Here is a 21,978-nt window from a genome sequence, read left to right as displayed (position 1 = left end):
ACACGAATCACAAAATCCCAGCAAAACTCCTCCTGTCCTCCCCCGCTGGCTCCCTTTCACATCATCCGAACTCATGGATGCGATGCCTTAGCGCAGTCACCGGGAACGTCTGCCCTGTCTTGGGCCTCTGGAACTTCAGCTCGACTTGAGTGTAAATCATCCCCATGAGCATCGCATGTACTTCGTCGATCCTCTTGTGCGTCACGGACACCCCGTCGATGGCGAGGAGGAAGTCTCCTGGCAGCACCTGCTTGTTCGAGTACCCGACCTCCTTCTGCTTCAAGAAGTTCTTGTCCACCAGGTCGTCCACCTGAAGCACCTCATAGGGTGGGTCCCTGGTGATCTGAACCCCCACGTGCCCGGCAGTCTGCAAGTTGATGTTCTGCTTGTTCGATACCAGCACGGTCTTTGCCAACTTCTGACGTTTCATTGCGATCTCAAGGTTCTTCATCGTCGGCTTCGAGATCTCCATCGAGCTTGACAAGTTTTCGTTGATGTCGGCGCTGCCGAAGGATTCCTGGCTCACGTTGCTCCCTCTATGTCTCTCAGACGCTGACTGGACGGTCCCCTGAGACTCGACGCTCGTGGCAGCCAAGAGCAGCTGGGAGGACTCCAGGGCTACCGTCGTCTGTAACACCCTGGCAACTCCGATCTCATGTCCCCGGCTGGAGGTTGACGAGGAGGAAGTCAGCATCCCGTTGGTAGCAAGCGTGACGATCGGGCTATCGAGCGGGAAGGGACGCGGGAGAGGGGAGGGTATCAGCCTTGTGGCCTCGGGGACGGGAGAGCTAACGTTCTCCAGCCCCGACGCTCCAAGCTTGAACCCCCTTGACCTCTTCTCTCCGTCTTGATCCAGAGCAGGATGAGTGTGAGGGTTGAGCTCGACGATCCGCACCCCTCCAGACGACCTGTCGCTCACTACCTCCGAGCCAAATGCTGTCTCCACCCTCCTCTTCCCTTCTCCGGCACTTGCTCCTGCTCTCGCTCCGGCTCCACTTTCTTGACCTGACTGCGACCTGCTCTGATCCTCCCCGGTCCCTGCCCCCAAGCCCCGCATGCCTCCTCCTTCCTGTCCGCCTCCTGCTCCTCCTTTCCCTGCCTTCCTTGCTGCTGCTGCTGCTGCTGCCGCCGCCGCCGCCGCCGCCGCTGCCGCCGTTGCCTCCTCCATTCCCCTTTCGTCACCAGACCCGTTCTGATCTCCTCCGGTGCCTGCTGCCAAGCCCCGCATGCCTTCTGCTCCTCCTGCTCCTCCTCTTCCTCCGGCTCCTTGATCCAGCCCGTTCTGATCTCCTCCGGTCCCTGCCCCCAAGCCCCGCATGCCTCCTCCTTCCTGTCCGCCTCCTGCTCCTCCTTTCCCTGCCTTCCTTGCTGCTGCTGCCGCCGCCGCCGCCGCCGCCGCCGCTGCCGCCGTTGCCTCCTCCATTCCCCTTTCGTCACCAGACCCGTTCTGATCTCCTCCGGTGCCTGCTGCCAAGCCCCGCAGGCCCTCTGCTCCTCCTCTTCCTCCGGCTCCTTGATCCAGCCCGTTCGGGCCCCCTCCGAGATCCGCCATCAGACCTCGCAGACCCGCTCCTTCCTCCCCGTCTGATCTCTGCTTCTCCAAGTCGCTCTGAGCAGTCCCCAGGCTCCGGCTTTCATTGGAGCCCGTCTCACTGGAGAAGCTGGACCAGCCTTGTGACAGCAGCTTGTCGCCAGGCTGCAGAATCTGCCTGGGCGACGGCAGAGCTCTTTGCATCCTGGGACTGGGAGTGGAGGATGGCAGAGCCCTGGGGTTGGGGAGGTGAAAGGGAATGATCCTTGGCAACGGAGCTGCGATCTCCCCGTGGGGATCCTCTCCGAAAGTCTCGTTGGGAGAGTGGGATGTCTGATCCATTGCACCACCCGCAAGCTCTCCTTCTATCTGGCCAGGAAGTGAGGATATTATCATTTCCTCAGGCGAAGCAGCCGTGGCCTCTGCCAAACTGCGTTTGGTCGATCCGTTTTGTGGGGCGTCCATCGATCTGCGAAGAGCAAGGTTGTTCTCCTGCCCATCCTTGAGAATGAAGGACGGCAGATCATCTTCCTTGGCGGTAGGTTCAAGGCGAGACTTGGCAGAGGCGTTGCTTGAAAAGATCTCGGCAGTATCGAACACGTAGGCTACAGAAAGGTTCTTGTCAAGGGTAGAGAAGTAGTTGTGGTCCTTGTACTGAAGGTCGCAGTCGACGAAGCAAGACTGAGAGAGCATATTATAACCTTTCCTCGCCGAGGTTGTCAAGTCAACCATGTCGTCCAAACTGCGAGCTGACTCGATCCCTTCTAATATGGACCCATCGGCTGCGCTCTCGCTCTTGTGGTAGAGGTCCATGAAATCCTGAACCAGCACCTTGTCGCTGCGCGAGTCGCAGACGTTGCAGTTCCCGAGGTCAATCCTCAGTTTGAGGCTCTCGAGGATGCGCGTCATCGATCGCATGCTCTTCATCTGCATGACCAGCTCCCCACCGTCCGTGACTGAGGGTGAAGAGAACAAGACCTGCAGAGGGTGCAGCTTCAATCTGTTGCAGACTACATCTCGCAAGTCTTTCAGGTTGCCTGTCTTGTCAGTGAATTGCTTGTCCTTGAACGATACAAGGATCTTTCCAGAGGTACACATGCTCATGGGCTCATTGCAAACATGGCAGTAGTTCACACAATCGACCGCACAGCCTGACTTCTTGTCTCCACAGACCTCGCACTTGCAACGACAACTCCGCCGGTCCCTGTCACAGGAGCCGCAGAGCAACTGAGGGTCGTCAAACTCCAGCACCCCTATCTCCTGGATGTGAGCGGAACATTTGCCGGTCCTCAAGGGACTTTTCTCATTCGACAACTCCTGATGCATAACGGTCGAGATCTGCCCCGTCTTCGTCCTTCTCCAGTCATCGTCACCATCCGGATCCTCCTTGTTCTCTTCCTTGAGAATGAACCCTGTCCTCCTCTTGAAGAGCCGGTCAGCCTGTTTCCAACACAGCAGCTTCACAGTGAGAGAGACAGCGTCCCTGTTGAAGGCTTCGGGTCTGATCGTCACCTGCGTCTTGGCCAGGTTCATCGACTCGCAGATCTCTTGCCGCAGATCTTCAATCAGTTCACTCTGATCTCCCCACAGATGATAGCATATCGGATCGAATCTCAGCCTGACAACCTTGCCATGGCACACCGAGATGTTCTCACAGCAGTGCACGCAGATCTGCTTCGCACTCTTCGAACAGGCCACCACGAAACACTGGCAGTAGCACACGATTAGAGGGACAAGCACCAGCACCAGCACCGCTGCCACGTATTCCAAGCTCGACATCTTTTGCGTTTGCTGATCCACGAGATCGAAATTCACTCCCAGTTTTCGGCAACCAGGGCTTCTGCAGATTAGGGGCTGCTGCTGATTGAAGACTGGGTCCAGGAAGTCCGGCAGACCTGTTGCCAGGATCAGAAAAGACTTCCTCACTAGCAGGCAACGAGCAAGCGTACCGTCCGCATCCAAGTCTCCTGTGCCCTCCTGCATGTCTGATATCCCATCGCCATCGCTGTCCAGGTCGAGATAGTTGGGTATTCCGTCTAGATTGGCAGCGTCAGAATCTGACACACAAACTTGCCCCATCAAGTCGCCCCCACACTCATCCCCCTCCCCTCCGCTTCCTCTTCCTCTCTCCCCTGCCCGCTCTTTCCCCTCCAACTCACCTTTATCAAAGTCATCCGTCCCTTCCACGGCGTCCGGGATGCCATCGCCGTCGGCGTCCATACTTGCAGCTCGTCCCTTGATCGAAGTCACAGGGTCCAGGTAGTCCGGCTGCCCATTGCCGTTGCTATCAGCTTCTCCCTCCACCTCGTCCAGGATCCCGTCGTTGTCTGCCACGTCATCAATCCCCTGCCAGCCACCCAAGCAGCCCTCACCTGAGTCCAAGTCCAGGTAGTTGGGAACGCCGTCAGCATCGTAGTCCTGTGGGTTCCTGGAGTAGTTGAGCCCCTTCACTATCGTACACTGACACTCGTGCGAGTCAAGAATGCCGTCGCCATCGGAGTCGATGTCAAGGTAGTTGGGGATCCCGTCGCCGTCCTGGTCTCCTGCTCCCTCCACATAGTCGGTGATCCCATCTCCATCGCTGTCAAGGTCAAGGAAGTTGGGGATGCCGTCCTTGTCCGGTCCGTCTGCCGCTGTCTCGTTCTTGTCGGGAATCCCATCGCCATCGCTAAAGAGAGGAGCGTCAGAATAGGGATGCGATCAACTAGAGGCGAGAGGAGAGGGAGGGCGAGTCGACAATGGGAGGGGAACTGGATCATCGGAGGGGGAAGAGCAAGGGGTTGCAGCGGGAAGAAGAGGAATAAGAGGAAGAGGTGGAGGGAGAGGGGGTACCTGTCAAGATCCAAGTAGTTGGGGATACCGTCGTTGTCGACGTCAGTGTCACCTTCGATGATATCTGCTATTCCATCCCCATCGGAATCCTTCTGGTCCTTGGGGACCGGAATGACCGCCGCATCTCTCCATGCCGGAACTCCCTCCACTCGATCCAGAAGTCCATCGTTGTCAGTGTCCAGATCCAGTCGGTCTGGGACGCCGTCGTGGTCATAGTCCATGATCCCTTCAACCTGCAACGATCGCCCAAGGTCAGTAAAGGGGCAGGCAACCTTCCATGGGCTACCTTATCTCCGATGCCATCGTTGTCTGAATCATCGTCCCTGAAGTTCGGAACCCCGTCCTGTTCCACCGCCACAGTCAATCTTCGCCCACGGCAAACTGTCTTCTCTCCACATTTCCTACCTTGTCGGGGTCACCCAACCCTTCAAGCACGTCAGGCACTCCATCGTTGTCAGAATCGCGATCTAAGAAGTCGGGAATCCCGTCGTTGTCAGTGTCCACCGGGTTGTTGTTGGTCGAGTCGTCTATCTCCTGCACATCTGGGGACTTCTCTACGACATCCAGGATGCCATCTCCGTCCGAATCCAAGTCAAGGAACGCTGGAATCCCGTCGCCGTCAACATCCGACAGGCCCTCAAGTGAGTCCGGGATGCCGTCACCGTCACTGTCCAGGTCGAGGTAGTTGGGGATCCCGTTGTCGTTAGAGTCTTCGACACCCTCGATGAGATCTGCAGTTTGCAACTTCAGGAAACAAGAGCGGTCATGATAGAGAGCTTTTACCGCTGATCCCATCGCCATCACTGTCCATGTCCCGATAGTTGGGCCGGCCATCCCCGTCGGAGTCCTCTAGCCCTTCGACCTCGTCGGGGATCCCTGAAGAACCAGGTCAGCACTCACTCGCTCTTCTGCTTCCCTCACCATCATTGTCAGAATCGACATCTCGATAGTCAGGGAAGCCATCTCCATCCGTATCGACCGCAGTCTCCACAGCATCCGGGATACCATCGTTGTCAGAGTCAAGATCCAGGTAGTCTGGGATCCCGTCATGGTCGCTGTCCCTCGTCTTCGTCTCCACGTTGTCCGGGATCCCGTCGTTGTCAGAGTCTGTAGGGTCTCGGATGACGTTGGTGGGGGTCGGGACCTGGGTGCAGGTACCGTTGACGAGGTTGTAGCCGTACACGCACTCCCACGGGCAAGAGTTGTTGTTGTAAGGGATACCGCTACCTACGAACTTGATGTTGCCCATCTCAGAGGTGCAGGCCTGGCAAGCGGAGTCTCTTGTCCCGCCGCACGCCCCTCGGTACTGCCCGATGGGGCACTCGTCGGTGGAGCAGGGGGTACAGGAGCCCCGGGAGAGGTAGTACCCCTCCTTGCAGGTAGTGCAGTTGGGTAGGTCACCCTCCCAGACACCCTTGGCAGCGTTGCAGGCGACAGTCACAGGGCCTGACTGGGAGTAGCCTTGAGCGCACTGGAGGGTACAACTGTAAGAGCAGGACGCCGATACTACTTGCACGTTGGCGGATCTGGGAGGGAGACAAGTAAGCGACAGGTGGGGCAAGAGCACAGGGAGCATACATGGGCAGCGGAGGGCAGTCGTTGTCGTGGATCGAGATCGAGATCTCCGGGACTGACATCCCGTTGTACCTGACGTCACTGCTGTAAACCTCGGTGATTACCCTGCTGGAGTGGAGCCCCTCGTAAACAACGTCGTCGACAGCCAGCACTGAGATCTGTCAGGAACGGTCAGTGAGGTGCCAAACAGGTACAGCCTGACAGAATCACCTTCTGAGCTGTGTTCCAGCTGGACTTCTGGAAGGTCAAAGAGCCTGGCTGCGGCTGCTGGAGCTGGGAGGATGAGTAACGAAAGAAGATGGTGACAAAGTCCTTTGGCTCTTCGGTGAGCACAAACTCCAGCACTGCTGGTCCGTAGCTGGACGACTCCCCCGTCTGGGATCCGATGACATTGATATCGATCCCTACAGTCACGTTGGGGACGCAGTCAAGGCCGTAGGTCGTGTCAAGGAAGTATCCCTTCTTGCATTTCCATTTGCAGTTGTCGAGGTAGGAAGGATACCCTCCTGTCACAAACTCCGCGTTTGACGGGATCAGTGAGGAGCAGGGGTAGCACAGGCCTCCTGTCGGGGCCATGCACGGCCCTCGGAAGAAGCCCGCAGGGCATTCAGCCAGGTTGCACGGCACGCAGACCGAGCCGTTGAGGAAGTAGTCTTTGGTGCACTGCGAGCAGGAGGGAGGAGTGCTGTCCCAGCTCGTGCCCTCCACCGTCCTCACGCACTGCAGCATGACAGTCCGGTCCGGCTCGTAGCCCTCCCCACATCGCATGCTGCATATCCCATCGATGCTGCGGTTGCAGGAGGCGACGTAGAGGTTGCCCTTGCTGCGGACAGGAGGGCACATGTCCTCCTCGATCTGAATCTCCACCCTCTTGTCAGCCAGCTGGCTGTAGAGAAAGTCGGTCGTCCGGATGCTGACCAGCACGTCCCCCGAGTGGAAACCTTGCGGCACGTCGTTGGGAACAGCCTTGACCCTGACGCGGTAGGGCTTGCTCCAGTTGGTCTCGTCGAAGGTCACTCCGACTGGCTCGATCGGGTAGAACTGTGACAGCGCATTGAGGGTCAGGTTGACAGGGCCCATGGGGAGCGATGACAAGCGAATGTCAAACTCAGCTGGCGGGCTGTTGGGGTCCTCCCCAGTCTTCATCACCACAGGGGTAACGATGAGACCAGCCGTCCCTCGCACCTGACAAGCGGCCGTGCTCTCGTTGAACAGGTAGCCGTCGTTGCACAGCCAAGAGCACTGGTTGTTGCTATCGCCTGATGTCGTGTAGCGGGCGTTAGCAGGCAAGGCATTGATGCACGCAGTGCAGTTGCTGTCCTGTTCTTTAGAGCAGGAGGTGCGATAAGTCCCAACGGGGCAGGGGGAGGAAGAGCAAGGAAGGCAATGGGATCCTGACTTCCAGAAATTCCCTTCACATGTCCAGGAGCAGTTGTTTCTGTTGTACGGGGTCCCCGCGGAGGTGTAGATGGAGTTGGCAGGTTTGTTTGTGCATGCAACACAAGATGGCTGTGTGTTTGGTGTGCAACTGACCTGATAGGTGCCAAGAGGGCAGGTGGAAAGGCTGCATGCGACGCAGCCTGCTCCTGAGGAGTAATAGCCCTGAGCACAAGAGGAGCAGTCGACCATCTCCCTGCTCCAGTCCGCTGTTGACGAGAGACAGATCATTGTGTAAGGTTCGCTCGGGCTCCTTCCCACGTCACACTGGATGGTACACTCGCCCCCATAATAGCTGTTGCACACAACCAAGGAAGAGTTGGGAGGAGCCTTCAGAGGTTGGCAGTCGTTATCCAGGACGCTGACCGTCAGCTGGTCCACAGAGATCTGGTTGTAGCCAGAGTCTGTAGAAGCGACGGAGAACGAGACATTCCCACTGTGTGTCCCCTGCTTGATCTGGTCGTTGTAAGGCAGTACCACGACCATCTGCTCTACGTTCCAGTTTGTCGACGTGAAGGTCAACACTGTCGGAGAGGAGAGGATGAGAGCATCAGAGGAGGTCAGGGTGATGGTGACGTCAGCAGAAGGCGCCTTGGAGAGCTTGACGGGAATAGAGGCAGACACCTTGTCTGAGGCCTCGCTCAGAGTCGGGATGTTGCTCCTGTCCACCACCACAGCAGGGATGACGTCAGGGGTGCAGAGGTCGCTGGAGTTCTTGTAGTATCCCTTGTTGCAGGTCCAACCGCAGTTGTTGCTGTCAAACGGCTGCCCGGGGCTCGAGTAGTTGCTGTTGGTTGGGATCTGGTTCGTGCAGGGCACACAGGTGGAATCTTTCAAAGAGCCCACCTGCTTACACCCAGTCCGGTATTGCCCAGCTGGGCACGTGCTAGTCGAGCAGGGGCTGCACGTCTTGCCCGACTGGTAGTAACCGGGGTTACATCCCCAGCCGCAGTTGTCTGCGTTGATCGGGTTGGCCGCGGAAACGAATCTAGAGCTGTTGGGCTTCTGCGTGCACACTTGGCAGTAGCTGTCTTCCATGGCGCCGCACGCGCTTCTGTACGTGCCGGGAGGACAAGCCGACTGGTTGCAAGGATTGCATGCCCCTCCATTGAGGAAGTACTCCGGAGCGCAAGAGGAGCAGGTGGGAGGGAGCTGGGACCAACGGGCCAGGTCGGGCAGGCAGGTGAGCTGGATCTGACCGATGGGAGCGTATCCCTCGTCGCACTCGAAGACGCAGGAGCCCTGAAAGGAGTTGTTGCAGGAGACGATCTTTCCTCGCAGCGGGGCAGTGAGCTCGCGGCAATCGTTGTCGATGATGTCCACTGAGAAGTTCAACGGCCCGATGGACTTGTACAGGATGTCGTCTGTGACGATGGAGAGGTAGAAGGTGCCGCTATGGAGGCCCTGATAGATGTGGTCGTCAACAGCGTACAGGAAGAGGTCCTGGTAGTTGAGGTAATTGGCAGATGTGAAGGTGTAGACGGCGCTCCCAACATTCGTGAGGTGGCTGTCCACTTGCACCCGCACTGTCACGTCGCTCGTCGGTGCCCTGGACAGGCGCAGCTGGAACCAGGCTGGATTGCTGCCGACCTGCTCCGAGGTGCTGATATTCTTCGTGATGACATCGAGACGAGGCTGAGGCATCAGGACGCAGGAGGTGTTGTGCTGGTCGTACCCTTGGTTGCAAGCCCACTGGCAGTTGTTCTCCGACGGGGGAGAGCCGCTGCTGATGTAGCGGCTGTTGAGAGGAAGCGGGTTGGTACATGGGCGGCAATCCGCGTCCGCCTGGTCCTGGCATGGGCCCCTGTAGTACCCGATTGCGCACGGACCTTCAGAGCATCGGAGACACTCCTTGCCAGCTCCCTGGAAGTAGTTGGAAGAGCACTGAGAGCATGAGGGAGGGAGTCGATCCCAGTCTGTCGGGGTGCAGCTCAAGGTTGTGATGTTGGAGGGCTCGTACCCTTGCTTGCACGTGATGGAGCAGTTGAGCCCGTACGTGGTCTGACAATCCAACAATTTAGCAAACTGCGAGAGTCGTAGGCTGGAACAATCGTTGTCTGCGATGTTGAACGAAACAGTTCGAGGGTTACTGAAGTCCCAGTCAGAGTCATCGCTTGAGGTTGTGATGATGATGGAGCTGCTATGTGGACCCTGACGGATGGAATCGTCAACCGCGGAAACGACGATGGTGATGGAAGTATTCCAGTTGCTGCTGTCGAAGTCAAAGCTGTTCAACGAGGCTCGGACATGAGAGTTGTCAGCAAACTTCACTGTTACAGTTGAGGTTGGAGGTCTTGAGAGCTTGACCTTGATCGTCGTCGTCTTCCCTGCCTCGGATATGTCTGTGTCAGGCACATCCACTACGAGAGAGTGCAGAATGTCGGTGACGCAGAGCTTGTTGGAGGAATCGAGGAAGAACCCAGTATCGCACGTCCACTGACAGTTGTCCTTGTCGAAGGGCGATCCTGCACTCGACCAGACAGCATGCGCCGGTTTGCTATCTGTGCATGGCACGCAAGATGCATCGGCAGTTGAGGTGCAGGCGCCTCTGTATTGCCCGATGGGGCACACGAAGCGAGAGCATGTCTTGCAGACATCTCCTGATCGCCAGTAGCCGGTCGAGCACGACCATGGGCAGGAATCATCCTTGAGCTGATCCGTAGTGCGTGAAAATTCTGCGTTTTCTGGCTTCTTTGTACAGGGGACACACACAGAGTCCTTGTCCTGGCTGCAGGCTGACCTGTAGTAGCCAGTGGAGCAGCTGTACGTGGAGCAGGGGACGCAGGACGAGGCAGAGGTGTAGTATCCCGAGGAGCATGAGCAGGAGGGCATCTTCCCCTCCCACTGCCTTGTGGCAGCGTTACATTGCAGCTTAACCGTGTCCTGGGGGACCTTCCCTTCCTCGCACTTGAGCTCACACGTTGCTCCTGCCTGGTTGGGGCAGGTCTTGGAAGTTGTCTGTTCGGCAGAGCTGTTGCCTTGCAGGTAGTAGACGAGGTTTGCGCACTGTCCATAGAGGGACTTAACGCCCACATAGCAGCGAGGGTCGGTGGGATGGGATGAGCAGTAGGCGATTCCTGACTCGGCATAGCAGAAGCCGTTCTGGTCTGTGTACGGACACCCTATCTTCTCCATCCTCTGATCGCAGTCCTGTGCCTTGCACTTGCTCAAGTAGTGCTCGGCTTGGTCGACGTTGTCTTCCTCCTGGTAGTAGCGGCGGCAGTAGTAGTTCAGAATGAGGATGAAGCTGGGATCCGGCACGCCGCCGCCGGTGCTGCCGCTGGAGGACACGACGACGACACCTTGCGGGATCTTTAGGGGAGGACATGCAGTGGAAAGGATGGTGATGGGAACACCCGGCACCGGGATAAGGTGGTACTCTTCGTCCGAGCTGGTTACCGACAGCGAGACCTCGTATGTCCTGTGTGTCTCAGAGTCTTCGGACCCTCCAGTACATGCTCGCCCGTTCACCAGGACCTCCTTGGCATCGCTCCAGTTGTTCTGAGTGAAGATCAAATCGCTGCCCTCCGTCACGTTGAGTTGGCACTGCTCGCTCGAGACCCTGACAAAGACCGTGTCAGCTGGCCTCGTGCTGAGGTTGACCAGGAAGGCAGCTGGGGCAGCCGAGGGGCCGAGTGAGGTAGTCAGGTTGATCGGCCAGGTGGTGACGTTCTTGGGGACGATGTCAAGGGGGCTGCACCGATCTACACAGAGCGGCACCTCCCCCTGCGTGTCGTTCCTCCCTTTCACACAGCACAGCTCGTTGTTGCATCCGCAACCCTTCGTGAAGCATCCGCAGGTCGACTTGTAGTCGCAGCCGGCATCTGCCCGGCAGAGCTTCTCTGTGGCATGTGCCCCGCACCCTCCCACGTAGGTGTCCGGGAGGATCTGAAAGGCTCTGACTCCCACCCATGCCGATCCCACCCATCGCTGACGGAACCGTTGGATTGCGCAGCATCCGCCTCCGTCCGGCGTTGCCGTCGTGTTGGCAGTGGATGTGGAGTAGTTGCAGCAGCTAGCAGCGCTGCCGTAAGAGCTGATCATGGAGGGAGAGTTTGACAAGTTCCATTGCGGCCAGCTGAAGCTTAGAGTCTCCGCGGAGTAGGGAGGAGCAGGCGACTGTACGGGCATGTTCTTGCATGCTGGATATGATTCCACCGGCTCGACGAGCTGGAAAGAGAACACACCAGTCACACCATACCGTAGTACTCCCATCGCGAGCCCAGCTCCACAGATGGAGGAGGCATCGAGGAAAGCGACTTGAGCGCCGGAGGAGAAAGAGCAAGGCTTCCCTCCGTCGAGACTTGCGGGCCCATACACAGCCTGGTAGGAGCAAGTGGCAGGGCAGAGGACAGTGTAGATCTGTCCGACCTTGCCGTGAAAGCGATCGATCGATTTGGTACAGGAGTCTTCTCCTTTCTCGCACAAGATCCCTCCGTTGGCAACAGAGTCGCTGCAGCTCACTTGCTGCACGTCGGTGGCGCGAGAAGCATTTTTCCAGATCTGATGCGTGTAGTGTCTAGAGCAGGTGACCTCAGGGTCGAGGAAGTCGATGATTTGGTTGCGGTTCTTGTCCTCCGACTCGCTCTCGTCGATGTCAGGAGTTCCATCCTGAGAGGAGGAGAGGAGAAGTCAGTACATCATCACTTGCTGCAGAAGCACTCACGTTGTCAGAGTCTAGGTCGCGGTAGTTGGGTATCCCATCCCCATCCGTATCCTCAGCACCCTCTACATCGTCGCCGATCCCATCCCCTTGTCAACTTCATCAGCCAGGCGGACCGTCAAGCCTCGTGCTCACCGTCAGAGTCCAGATCGCGAAAGTCGGGTATGCCGTTGCCGTCTGTGTCATGGCAGCATACCTTGGTCTGTTGGTACTCCTTTCCTGCCTCGTCCCAGTCCAGAATGCCATCTGATGGCATCGAGTGAGCGAAGGAGAATGAAGAAAGGAGGCCTGAGGCCAAGTATGTGGATGAGGATGGAAAGACGCGATGGGCTTCGAGGGGAAAGGGATGAGGCAGGGAAATAAGGAGGGAAGAAGACACGAGAAAAGAGAGAGAAAAGGATGAAAGCGGTCAGCGTCACCATTGTCTGAGTCAGGATCCTCATAGTCTCTAAGGCCGTCGCCGTCTGTGTCAACGGTTCCTTCAACTTCGTCCGGTAGACCATCTACAAGCAGTTCAGCTCAGCGGAAGATGATCCTATCAAGCATGCAGACGAGGAGGAAAGCAATGGAGAGGATGGGGGAGAAGATTGAGCAAGGGTGCACCATCAACAGGGTGAGGAAACGTGAGAGCATGGTAGCATGCAAGACAACAAGTCACGTCCTCCACTCACCGTTGTCAGAATCGAGATCGGCTCCGTTGGACCTGTTGGGGAGAGGCGCGGGGCACCTCGAAACGCAGATTGTGTTCTCTTGGTTGGGATAGAGAGGGTCGAGGAAAGCGGGTACACCTTCACTGTTTATATGGTGAGCTTTTTCGATCGCATCAGGGACGCCGTCTCCGTCGGAATCCGTGTCTACCCAGTTGGGCAGCCCATCTCTGTCCTCATCCTGCAAGCTGGCATTCCTCAGCACGATGGTGATGTTGTACTCGTACTCGTCCAGGAGTTCGTCGCCTGCCCAGCAGAGCCGTCAGAAGGAACAAGTTAGCGGGCACGGCCCGACGATGCTTCACCGTCGCTGTCAAGATCGTAGCAGTTAGGGATGCCATCTCCATCCGGATCCTGAAGCCCTTCCTTGCTATCCGGCAGCGTGTCCCCGTCTGAGTCCAAGTTGAGGTACCTAGGGGCCCCGTTGGCCCCTGTCTTGTTAGTCTCGATAGAGTCCAGGATCCCGTCCCCGTCGCTGTCCATGTCAAGGTAGTTGGGTATGCCGTCCTTGTCCATGTCTGATGTGCCTTCTTCCACGTCGGGTATCATGTCGTCTGAGGTCAGAGGGTCAGAAAGTCGGGTGATGACTTCAAGGGCATCCTTACTGTCACTGTCAAGGTCCAGGAAGTTGGGGATCCCGTCTTTGTCCACGTCACCCGATCCCTCAACGATGTCAGGGATCGAATCGCCTACAACAAGTAGCGGCGAGTCAACGCACGAGCATGGAGGGAAGAGATGGGTTTCACCATCACTGTCCTTGTCGAGGAAGTTTGGAATACCGTCACCGTCGGGATCTCCGATCCCCTCATACGAATCAAGAAGATTGTCGTTGTCCGAGTCGAGATCTCTACAAGATCATGAGCATCACTGGACAACCATCCTCGTCCTCGAGCTCGAGTACCTCCAATTCGGCATCCCATCGCCGTCAGGATCGCGGGGGACGTTTTGACTCTCCTTCTTGTCAGAGATCCCATCGTTGTCGCTGTCTTCGTCGAGGTAATCCGGCACTCCATCATGGTCAAAGTCAATCACATCTCCATAGCACGTCGCTGCTCCTTCCTCGTAATCGGAGATGCCGTCGCCTGCAACCGAGCCTCATCCAACGACATCTTGTAACGTTACCTACCGTCACTGTCGTTGTCGAGGAAGTTGGGGATCTGATCGTTGTCAACGTCTCCCACACCCTCAGTGGAGTCTCTGAGTCCATCCCCTGGGCGATGACTTGGGTCAGAAAGGCTGTAAACTCTACCAGAGGAGCGCAAAGACTAGAGTGCCAAGAGAAGAACCAAGACAAGGTACAGTTGATGGGCGAGATGGAGGGGGGGGGGCGGGGAAGGAGGAACACAATGGTTGAAGGGCGAGATGGGAAGGGAAGAACAAACGGAGTTCAATCACCGTCTGAATCTTCGTCCATGAAATTGGGAACCCTATACGAAAAGAGTAAACACGAATTTTTTTACAAGGAATGGCAGAATTGTACCCATCAGCATCAGCGTCGTCGCTGCCTTCCAATGCGTCGACAATGCCGTCTGCATCCATATCTCCATTTCCTCCCACCCAAAGGAGAGAAGAAAACGCGTAAGAGTCGACATGATTGTTGTAGGGCAGCCTGAGGTTCATCGTCTGACCCTCGTCCTTCTCATTGAACCTAAAGCAACACAAAATCCATCATCAATGAACGAGTACTTGCTGCATTGAACACATTGCTGATCATCATTCAGCGGTCAAAGTCACAACATCCGCTGCGACATCTCAGAAGCAGCATCAACATTCACTCACGTGACTTCAAATTTGAGGCAGCTTTGAGTCTTCGCAGTCGGTTGGGTGCAGTTCTTATAAATGCAGCAGTTGTCTCCGCATGTGCATTCCGCAGGGATACATCCGCAACTCTTCTCATACTTGCAATTCGTGCCTTTAGAGCAGGTCGTCGACGTGGGGAGCTCAGTACAAGTGGCCAGTGTACCACTCTGACAGATTCCAAAGATGCAGCAGTCATCTCCGCAGAGGCACAAGTTTGGAATACAACCGCACGCAGTCTGCCAGCTGCAGCCCGTCGTGCTCTTGCATGTGGTCCTATCACCGATAGCTCCACACCCAAGCTTGTACTGGTCGTCACACCGACCAGAAATGCAGCAGTCGTCTCCACACAAACATTTCGAAGGTATGCAAGCACACGCCGTCTGCCAAGTACAGGATGTCTGGGCCTTGCACTGGAGTCTTTCTGAGATTATCGAGCATTGCAGGTTTGAGGATGAGACTGATGAAGCGCCTGCAGTGGAGTCTTGCGTGCTTGAGGTGTAGGTGGATCCGCCCTGGTCTAGACCACAGAAAGAACCTTGGGGAATCATCAACAACAAAGCACCTCAAACTAGGACAGGATGTACCTGGATTCTGGTCGCTGGGATATTCGGCCCATGTCTGTAAAAGGCGATATTCAGATCAAGAGCAGTCTTGAGAGAAGCTCATGAAAACCGCTAGCTGGTTTCTTGCCCAACCAACATTCGTGTTCGGGGGCGGCCGGCTCTCGGCAGGAACTAAAAATTGCAAACATCAAGGGAAAAACAGAAAAGTATGCAGATAGAAATACCTGGATTGTAATAACCCGTGCATAAACCATACAAAGTGAAGGCGTTCGTGAAACACCTGGGATCAGTCTTCGCTTGCTCGCAATATGCCTGTGCTTCATCTGAATGTGAAAGAAAGCCGTTAGAATGAATTGGAGCCAACTCTCCCAAAAGAAGATCACCTGAATAACAGAAGCCATTCTGATCAGTGTATTTGCACTTGTTTGACGAACGTTGATCACAATCTTGGTAACGGCAGTATTGCAAGTATGAGTCTTGCTTGTAACTACTCAAATCAGGCTTGTAATATTTTTTGCAGTAAGAATTTAGCGAATCCATGAGATTGTAATTCTGATCACCTACAGGGAGAAATCAGAATCGTGATGAGCTATTCGACATACTGAGAGTACCATAATACTGCCATCTTGCGATGCGGCAAACCTCGTCCCGGGTTTCATGATGTTCTTAGTCCCAACACTAGTCTTGAAACTTGTGGATCAAGTCAGAGACGGATCAGAGCAAGCATCCTTCCCCTACCTGTATTGCAAACCCTGCTTCCCCGAGATGTTGTGAGATGTCCATGAGTTCCCGCCAGCAAGCTTGATACCCAGGTCTAACGCCGAGCCCTGAGCACCTGATTCACAAGCAGCTTGCGCCTGGGTTGACCTCCCGCAGAAATTCCAGTTCTCGATACTTTGCACAATGGCAATATTGCCACAGTATACAGTCATTTGCTGCTTTGTGGTCAAGTCTACCCATGTCCCGTTGTTCATGAACGTGAAGACATCAATCTGGTATTTGTTCACGATAGTCGATCCATCGATCTGTCCTGAAAACAACGTATGACGCATGACCTTGAGACTGGGATCCTTCTGTTCAGGCCAGCCTGTTTCGTTTGACTTGTACAGAGATGTAGCTGAAGTAGCTGGATAAGCTTGCCATGAATAGTCTTGCGAGGAGAATTGTTGGACAGAATGCTTAATCTTGGCGCTGCCTTGCGTCCCTACTGTCCTTTCTGCCATGTCAATCTCTCTCAAATAATTCGGTATAATCTTGAATATCGCATCTCGTCGCTCCGATCCATCTGAATTGGTTGTATAGTAGCTTATGGTTTGGCCATCCGACGTCACGTCTGCCTGAAGACCGCAGACTCTGATTGAATTGGCCTGATTGGTTGACGGTTTGGTGCAATGATATGAGAAGGATGTCTGAAGTAGATCTAGAGAGATGAGCAGGAGCAAGGTAGAGTATCCAGGTTGAGGAGCAGTGGTACGAGCAAGCATCGACCCTCCTGTTCCTCTCCTTCGTCGTCCCCTATGTCCCCTTGCTCCCACCATCGCCACCGTCACCGTCAAAACTTCGAACGGTACCTGTGATAACCCGTGTCAAACCCAGGTATTTTGGGGGTAGGGTGAAACAACTGGGTTTCTTTGTTTCCCATACTGACCACAAGACCCCCCAACCCCGACTTTCTGTACCACCGTACCCCTTACCCCCACCCGTGACCACCACCTACCCGCCAGGACCCACCCTGCAGCCGATTGCGCCCTCCCATTCCGATTCCGAAAGACATGTTCTAAAAGGTTTTTAAGACGGAGTATAAAAATATGTATTAGAGGAACGACCGAAGTTGAGTGATTTTAAAAACTTTTTATGAATAGTTTGGGCCACAGATAAAAGTCATTTTTTAAATATTCTATTTCCACCACGAAGTTTTCCGCAGTTATACCCCACCCCCACTACTCGGAGTAGATATGCAGTACCCCACCATTCGTACACACCACCCTACCACTCTCACAGGAAGGGCCACGTCCCCTCTTATCTAGCCTTCAAAACCTCTGGGCAATGGAACCACCCATCACCCCTTTGATTCCAGCTACTGTACCCCCTCCAAGTACCTATCTGTCCTGTCAAGCCTTCAAGATAGGGACGGGGTGGGGGGGTGGACGAAATTTTTTCTGTTTGTGAACTTTGACCGGGGTGATAGGACGTTTAGTTACCTATGTCAGCCTTGAGCTAAACTGGGTAATTCGGAATGACCGTGACGGCCGTGTGATCTGCGGAATTGGAATCTGACTTGGTTCACACCTCACGGGCCTTCTCATGGTACCGTAGGCCCGCATGGTACCGTACCGTATATGATACCGTCGTACGGTACTACAGGCCCCGGAGTATTCTAGTAGCCCGGCTGAGAGTACAGTCCGTTCACCGCGGCCGTGACCATTAAGTTGCGATCATCCGGGTCATGAGACGTAAGACGTCGAGACTTCTTTAGTGTGGTGCAAAGCGTGAGTCGTCACCCGGGCCGCCCGGGGGGCCGGGCACCTCAGCCGCTGCAACACTGACAGAGGCTGACAGTGAGACCACTGCGGTTTAGATAAACTTAGGAGCCCAGTGCCGCCAGCCTCGGAGTACTAAGTACCGTAGGTCAGGCCAGCGGCCGCCCGGGGGAGGTTGGGGCGCGGCCACAACTCGAAGGACTAAGAGGTCCTTGCGCTTACCATACCGTACCGCCGGTACGGCGTACCAGCGTACCGTGAGCCTCGTGGCCGCGGAGCCGCTGCACGCAAGTTCGGAATGACTTCAGCGGCTTATCATAGGCACTCAGTGCCAGCCTGGTGATCGGCCCTCCGACAGTCCGATTCGCCGTCACAAGCGCCGCGGCGGGCCGGCGGCGGCGGCTGAACTCACCCGCGGAGTCGGAATCCCGGTTCGATTCAATCGGATTCTCCATGACAGTGAGCGCCCACTGTTCAGATAGCAACTTCTGACTCACTGTGTCGACCGTCAAGCTAATGCCATTCACATGTACTACCACCAGCTAACAGTGTTCTCAATTCATTCAATTACCGTTGCCATTCCCTCTTCTCGCCTCAGTTTACCGTACTTCCAATCTCTCTGGCCTGCCGTGCCTCGAGTACTATCACTATCATGTTGTTGATTCCAGTTCAAGCTGGAGCTTTTGGATTTGACTCAAAGCAAGCTGCTTTTGTTTCTCCAATATCTTTCGCTCTTCCGTTTCCAAATTCTCCACCGCCAAGTCCTGCCGCAGCTCACGCAATTGCATCTGCAACCTTGTGACTGCATCTGTTATTTCCGACGACTTTCGGATGCTTTCGCGGGACTCTCTCAGCCGTTTCTTGGACTGACGCTCAGCCACCAACTCTCTGAGGACGCCTAGCGCCTCCTCCATCGATTTGGCACACTTCACGTTCATGTCTTGCGCGTGCATGCTAGAAAGCCTCTGCATCCTCCCCTCTGTCGCGAAGTCAGCTGGAGCGCATGATATCGTCGACGAAACGGGCATCAGTCCTCGTCCTCCGGAAGAATGGCTCTGTATGCCCGCGTTATGACCTGACTCAGCATTGTCGCTGATAGATCCATTCTTTTCGGAAGCTCCGGACCTCCTAGCGCTGTTTTGGTACACACGTGCGATCGATTGGAAATTTGGGTCGTCTTTGTACAGCAGGTGAAAGTAATAAATCACCCGATTATTCCGCGTTTGACCGGTCTTGCTGTCTTTTTTGCTCTGATTTCCACTATGGCAATATTCATAGAAGTGCGCGTCACCTCTAGCGTCCCTCTCGTACCACTCTCTTGCTGATAGATACGCAGAGCAAAGTTTTCTGAACTGAGCTCGAAGATAGGTAGCGTCCCGAGGATCAGGAATCATGTCAGGACGAAGGGAGGATACAATTCGATCTTGAGGGTACTTGTTGCTGGGTGCATATCCTGGGTCATTGAAAATGCCGGCCACAGTCACCCAAAATTGCTCGTTCAAAGGACCCCTCGCTGGAGAGTCGATCTTATCCTCATTTTCTAAAAAACCCTTGAAGATAGCCCTTGCCGTCGGCTCGTTCGCAGAGTGCATCAGTCGGATGTCTGCCGACGTGTTCCAGCTCTTCGACTTCACCCTCGTCCCATCGCCATCCACCTTCGCATCTTCCGCTTGGCCATCAGACAGGACCCCCTCGCCACCATTGAGCGGGGGCACAGCTTGTCCTGCATACTCGTGCGCTGACTCCAACGAGAAGGAGCTCGGATGCGCCCTTTCAGCATCGTGCGCTACCTCATGAGCAGCTTCCTGCGGTGCCTGCTGCCCAGCCACTTGTGGCGGCGATGGTAGCGCCGCCATGTTTGCAGAGGAGGTTTTTCGAGGTCGGTCTGAAGGGGGATGTGGGCTCCGTTGGCGGCGGGCGACAGGGGCGGCATGCAGAGGTAAGAGGGAGACGGGAAGGAGTGAGAGGTGCTGGGATCTACTGTACAGCATGACCCTTCCTTCCCCTTGCTCCTCCTCTGCCTCTCCTCAGCACCTGTACTTCCTCTCCCCCTCCTTCATCATATGGCCGCTCCATCGTTTCGGTCATGACCAGATGGTTCCTCGTCCCCGCCCTCGCCCTCGCCCTCCAAATTCTCGAAGTTTCCTTCGCCCATCTTACTTCGCCCATCGTCCTCCTTCTAACTAGTTTCGTTTCCTGTTCACTTGTCCCCATCATGGTTCTTTGAAATGGTCATGGGGAGGGATTTAGATCGGTATCGGATCCTTCGCTGACGGGGTACTTTGACCAGTTACAAGACTCAGAAAAAGAATGCGCTACATGAGGATAGCATATGGGCACTTTCATGGCCACAGGACGATAGGCTGATTTCCGGATCAATCGATGAGACAGTCAAGGTAAGATGGAGTGTCGAGTGGTTGGTAGCAATGATGGTGTTGTCAAGGTATGGAAAATGGCTTCAGACTCCGGCGAAAAGATGCAGCAGATAGAAGTTCAGCCCATCTCGACCTTTCCTGGTCATTTCCTTGGCGTCGTCTCTGTGTCAGCCACGAAGTAAGCTTCAGCCTGCATCACTCCACCGGTCCCTTCTGTGTACTCAAACCTGGCTTGCAGGGACGGCAAGCTGTGCGCTGTTAGCTCGTTAGATGGGAGGATAAGAATATGGAATTTGGGTACTTGCCCTGACACCTTTGTGTCTTCATGGTAACAGCAGCAACACAGAGGAAAGAGCTGTACAGAGGAGTATAGATCCTGGACTTGTTGAAACATGGACTGTCTGCTTCCACCCATCGGTATGGACACCCTATCAAGACCTCGCGTGCATGACTGGTCTCGTAGGGGGAGATGTTAGCGTCTGGAACTCAGACGGGGAAGATAAATGTGTATCAGACTCACTCCAAGGAAGACAAGCCTGAGGTTCCTTTCCACCACCCATACAGTCGTTGAACCTCGTTCCTGGTAGGCTACCATCAAGTCGGATGGACGATTCATCCTGGCTACAGCCTACAGTCCTTGTGGCAGGTCCTGACATGTTTTCGGTTGGAAATATTGAGGGTTCACGTAAATACCTAGGATGATCGCTGCTGGATCCAATGATGGAGTTGTGAGCTTGTTCGACACAGGTCAATCGGATGAGCAGAAAACTTGCGAGTCTCATGGTTTTGACATGCAGAGAACGGCAACTTGATCCGGAAACTGGAAGCGCACAGCAGTGCCGTCAGGTCGATTGCATGGAGCCCAGGTGCTTCAGTGGAGCAAGCATGGCTTCCAACGTGATCGTTTGCTAGATTCTCAGACCGTTTTGACGGGAAGCCAAGACAAATCAATCATGATTCATGACGTTTCTGCAAAGACGTAAGACAACTCGACAGTTTAGCTATTGTGAGTGGCCAAGGCTGAAGGTTGAACGTACAGGAACGCAGCGATGCTGCCTGGGCATGATTCATGGGTGTTGTCGGTTGCTCACAACCCTTCGAGGTGGGAGATGAGCAGAGGTGACGGGGAGCTCTTGGTGTTGAGCAGTCGGAATGCAGGCCAGAGTGCATCAGCGGCGGGAGTGACAAGAAAGTTCGAGTTTGGGATCTTGCTCAACGGCAGCTGAGTCAAATTGTCGAAGAACACACCGACCAGGTGAAGGGCGGAAGCGGACCAGGGAGGAGTTCGAGGAAGGTTGGCGGCAGGGGGAAGGCAGCAGGAGAGGGGGCTGTGGGGGCTGCGTAATAATCTCCTCTGCCTTCATCAGGTTTGGGCGGTGGACTACAATCCGAGTGGAACGAGGTTCGTCTCATCCGGTGATGACGGTAAATCTCTTGCTATCGTCCTGCCTTGGTAGTGACTTCTCCTGGCAGGGGCCCTGGTGGTCGGACAGAGCTTGCGGAGTGGCAGTTAGCACAGTCAAAAGTCGGTATCATAGAGGCTGCGGTGAGGAGAAACTCGAACATGAATGAAGTCAGCAACTTTATCCCCTCTGTTGTCATCTGGGAAGGACTCCGATCTCCTTGAGGTACCCTGTGTACAGCGTCTCTCCTGGACGCGAGGCAATGATGTCGGTTACCTGCTCCTGCATCGTCAGCCTCCTGCAAACCAGGAAACTCGCGCTCGCCTCGCAGAGTGTGAGCTCGTGGTCGCTCGCATCCAGCCATCCCCGTACCTGCACCACTTTGTCATGCTGGCAATCGTAGGAGAAGGTTGGAGGGGCCACCCCAGGAGAAGGGGAGGCAGGAGGGGGGAGGCAGGAGGCAGGAGGCAGGGAGAGAGGAGGCAGGAGGGCGAAAGGGAGGAGAGGAGAGAGAGAGAGAGTCATAGAGCGAGGAGGGAACGAATGCCAGGAGAAAGGGAGAAGTGCAGGAGAGGGAAAGGGTCGGGGGGGGGGAGGGGGGGGGGGGGGGGG

The 21,978-nt window shown here is 55.4% G+C and overlaps 3 protein-coding genes across 3 annotated transcripts; 1 reads left to right on the top strand and 2 right to left on the bottom strand.

Moving 5' to 3' along the window:
- Positions 1-61: 61 nt before the first annotated feature.
- On the bottom strand, positions 62-16,882 carry GUITHDRAFT_141440 (hypothetical protein; the record flags this gene model as incomplete). Its single annotated transcript, XM_005829167.1, has 28 exons — positions 62-3,426; positions 3,481-3,588; positions 3,691-4,199; positions 4,364-4,596; positions 4,650-4,706; positions 4,769-5,094; positions 5,147-5,239; positions 5,285-5,889; positions 5,942-6,096; positions 6,149-11,986; positions 12,042-12,127; positions 12,174-12,284; positions 12,458-12,541; positions 12,710-12,991; positions 13,051-13,434; positions 13,492-13,592; positions 13,647-13,827; positions 13,872-13,955; positions 14,141-14,172; positions 14,226-14,393; positions 14,525-15,080; positions 15,130-15,163; positions 15,333-15,431; positions 15,492-15,588; positions 15,751-15,798; positions 15,847-16,517; positions 16,644-16,679; positions 16,826-16,882. The coding sequence occupies 28 exons, from the start codon at positions 16,880-16,882 to the stop codon at positions 62-64; spliced, it is 14,400 nt and encodes a 4,799-aa protein (XP_005829224.1).
- A 1,356-nt stretch (positions 16,883-18,238) lies between these two features.
- GUITHDRAFT_111804 (hypothetical protein) lies at positions 18,239-19,444 on the bottom strand (the record flags this gene model as incomplete). Its single annotated transcript, XM_005829166.1, has 1 exon — positions 18,239-19,444. One exon carries the CDS (start codon positions 19,442-19,444, stop codon positions 18,239-18,241), a length of 1,206 nt encoding a protein of 401 aa, XP_005829223.1.
- A 372-nt stretch (positions 19,445-19,816) lies between these two features.
- Positions 19,817-21,477, top strand: GUITHDRAFT_111803 (hypothetical protein; the record flags this gene model as incomplete). The annotated part of the gene is made up of 14 exons (XM_005829165.1): positions 19,817-19,842; positions 19,879-19,984; positions 20,032-20,141; positions 20,202-20,260; positions 20,310-20,380; positions 20,427-20,504; positions 20,551-20,609; positions 20,661-20,710; positions 20,761-20,829; positions 20,876-20,942; positions 21,003-21,065; positions 21,122-21,218; positions 21,331-21,388; positions 21,437-21,477. The coding sequence occupies 14 exons, from the start codon at positions 19,817-19,819 to the stop codon at positions 21,475-21,477; spliced, it is 954 nt and encodes a 317-aa protein (XP_005829222.1).
- Positions 21,478-21,978: the final 501 nt, after the last annotated feature.

The sequence above is a fragment of the Guillardia theta genome (assembly GCF_000315625.1).
Source record: "Guillardia theta CCMP2712 unplaced genomic scaffold GUITHscaffold_54, whole genome shotgun sequence".
Lineage (NCBI taxonomy): Eukaryota > Cryptophyceae > Pyrenomonadales > Geminigeraceae > Guillardia > Guillardia theta.
The sequence above is the reverse complement of the archived record's forward strand: the minus strand, read 5'-3'. Positions and strand labels throughout refer to the sequence as shown.